This window comes from Acanthisitta chloris, unplaced genomic scaffold (assembly GCF_000695815.1).
Source record: "Acanthisitta chloris isolate BGI_N310 unplaced genomic scaffold, ASM69581v1 scaffold38024, whole genome shotgun sequence".
NCBI lineage: Eukaryota > Metazoa > Chordata > Aves > Passeriformes > Acanthisittidae > Acanthisitta > Acanthisitta chloris.
The window spans coordinates 1-2,611 of NW_008670479.1; the positions used below are offsets into that span (position 1 = coordinate 1).

General features: G+C 57.5%; 1 protein-coding gene across 1 annotated transcript; it reads right to left on the reverse strand.

Annotated features, from left to right (window-relative positions):
* Positions 1 to 6: 6 nt before the first annotated feature.
* LOC103801287 (regulation of nuclear pre-mRNA domain-containing protein 2-like) lies at positions 7 to 2,509 on the reverse strand (the record flags this gene model as incomplete). Its single annotated transcript, XM_009073695.1, is given in 4 exon segments — positions 7 to 330; positions 332 to 1,281; positions 1,818 to 2,021; positions 2,248 to 2,509. Coding segments are annotated over 4 exon segments (1,740 nt in total), but the record flags the coding sequence as incomplete, so codon positions are not given.
* Positions 2,510 to 2,611: the final 102 nt, after the last annotated feature.

The window sequence follows — 2,611 nt, forward strand, 5'->3', positions numbered from 1 at the left end:
GAGAGAACGGTGGGAAAGAGCGTGGGGGGAGTCTGGGTACTGCTTCTGTGCCTTGGGCAGCGCGTTGTGGTTGGAGTCCGGGCTGAAGAACACGTCGTTCTTGCCGGGGGACGGAGATCCGTCCGAGGCCGAGTCCTTCCCCCTGCGGCCGTAGCCGCCGAACAGCCCCGGGGAGGAGGCCAAGGGGTCACAGCCCTCGCTCTGCTCCAGGATAGCCCTCATGGCTGGGGGGAAGGACTGAGACCTCTGCCCGTAGCTGGGCAGCACCGGTTGGTACTCGGTGGATTCCGGGAGTTTACTCGATTTCAGGATAGACTTGGCAGGTTTCTTCTTCCAGGTTGAGCATGGCCGAGGGCGGCGGGCCGGAGTAGTCGAAATCACGATAATCCTCATCTTCTTGGAAAGATGTGTCTGGGTAAAACTTCTCCTGGGAGGAATCCAGCAGCGAGGAAGGCATCTCCCTGCTGTCTGCAGCTGGTTTGTACAGAGCGGCCGGAGAGTCCCTGCCCAGGCCGAAGGGTCGGTAGCCGTGCACGGAACTGGGAAGTTCTTGGGAATATCCGTCGTCGCGACCCTGCAGAGGAGACCTGGTGCTGCTGGGGGTGGAGGAGCCCGGGCTCATGATTTTTGACAGCAGGGAGATGGTGTCGACGTTGCTCGACGTGGGTTTGTCCATCATCTCGTCCTGGGTGGGCGTCCCGCTCCGCTCGTCGCGCACCGGGGTCCCGTCCACGTTGTCCATGGAAGTGCTGGTGGGACCGCGCTGGAAGTCTGAGCTGTGACTCTCCGTCGGGATGTTGGACCCCAAGCTGCTGAGGATGGGAATATTTAAGTTCAGGCCACTAAAGCCAGGATTTCCCTTCAGGAAATTGTGGATCTTCATCTCCAAACTGGGGGAAGGGGGTTCAGATTCCAGCTTGGCTTTTGAAATTTCCGAGGATTGAGCCAGTGAGGTTTCTGTTGGCAAAAGGGAAGAAGGACTGGGAGGGTGGGAAGTGGAAAATCCAAGGGAATTGGTTGGTGGTTTAAAACTGGAGCTTGACAACGCTGAGCTATGTCCAACAGGAGCCTTATTGACCGAAGTGGAGGAAACCTCTGCGCTGGAGGAGTTTGGAGAATAACCAAAACTTTTGGCTATGAAGGACTGTGGATTGGAAGGAACGTTCCTCCCCTTCATGCAGGGAACGCTCGTGTTGGCCGGCGACGCCGAAGTGCTCTGGGAAGCAGCTTCACCTGACTGAACAGTGTTTCCAGCCACGCTCTGCAGCAAAGAGGACAAACCTGGAAGACAAAACTCCACATCAGGCACCAGGGGAGAGAGAGGCAAATCACCCCGAGCTGCTGCCAAGGGGAAGGTTGAGGTGGAAAATGGTTGGATTTAGCCACACTGATGGTGCAACCTTCTGCCAGAGGCTCAGAGTGATCTACAAACAGGTTACACCATCCACCTGAGTCAGTTGGGCAAGAACTTGGTGCTGGTTTGCAGCCAAGTGTGGGAAATTCTGCACTGCTGCCAGCTGAGCCCGGGCAAGGTGCAGAGGGAGAACACAAAGACCTCTCTCTCGGTGTCGCGTTCCGTTCTGCACGGAGAGTTCTGCGCACACAACTCATCTGGTCACGGCACGAAGGAGGAAGGAGCAGAGAGAAGGGACAGGACTCGCCGCTCTGTGATCCGTGTGCTACGTGCCAAAACCCATCCCCATGTCCCTGAGCCCTAAACCACTCCAAGGAAAGTTTTCCTCTCTGTTTTCACTTGAGGCCAAGCAGAGCAGCACAGTCCATCCCACACCAACCCCTCCCCGAGCCTCAGCCCGTACCTTGCAGCGCTGGCGCAGTCTGAGTCTGAGTTTTGGAAAGAGCTGATAAAATACTTTCTGGAGTTATCTCCACCTTGGAGAGGATATTTGCTAACGGGTTGGAAGGAGCAGATGGTGTGCCCAGGACAGGAGTCTTCAGGCCACTGGTGAGGGCTGAGGGGCTGGTCGGGGTCCCTGGAGACGGTCTCGAGGCAGGACTCACACCTGGGATGGGAGCACACACCACTCACCCATGTTGTTCCGCTCAGGGAAGCACTTGGGGCTCAGTTTTGTCCCAGAGCACGAGCTGGGGAGGCCGAAGAAGCCAACCCTGAGTGCCACAGACTGAGCCAGACCTGAGCCAGCAGAAACTCACTTGTGTTTATTCGGAGACAACTAAAGCTCAAGGTGACACAACATCGTTAGCGTCGCCGCCCAACTCAGCACTCACCTGTGTTCTTCATCACGGAGGTCAAACTGCTCAGGATGGAGCTGATCTTGGCCAGGTCCACGTTGGCCAAGTTGGGCAAGGCAAGTGCTGGTGGGATGGGCACTGTGCTTGCAGCTTTGGGAGCAGGAGGGGCGGGAGGGGTCGGCGCCGGCGTCGTCACCGTCACCGAGGTGGTGCCGGCCGCGGTGGCAGATGGCACCGCTGCCTTGGGGATGCTCTCAGACTTGGTGGGTGCTGGGGCTGGAGCAGTTTGCTTCTCCTTCCTCTCCTCCACTGCAGCAGAGAGGAGACAACAAGACAAGTGTCACTCCATTCCCCAAGGATGACTTGGGGGATGGAGTTGTCCATTGGATTCTCAACACTG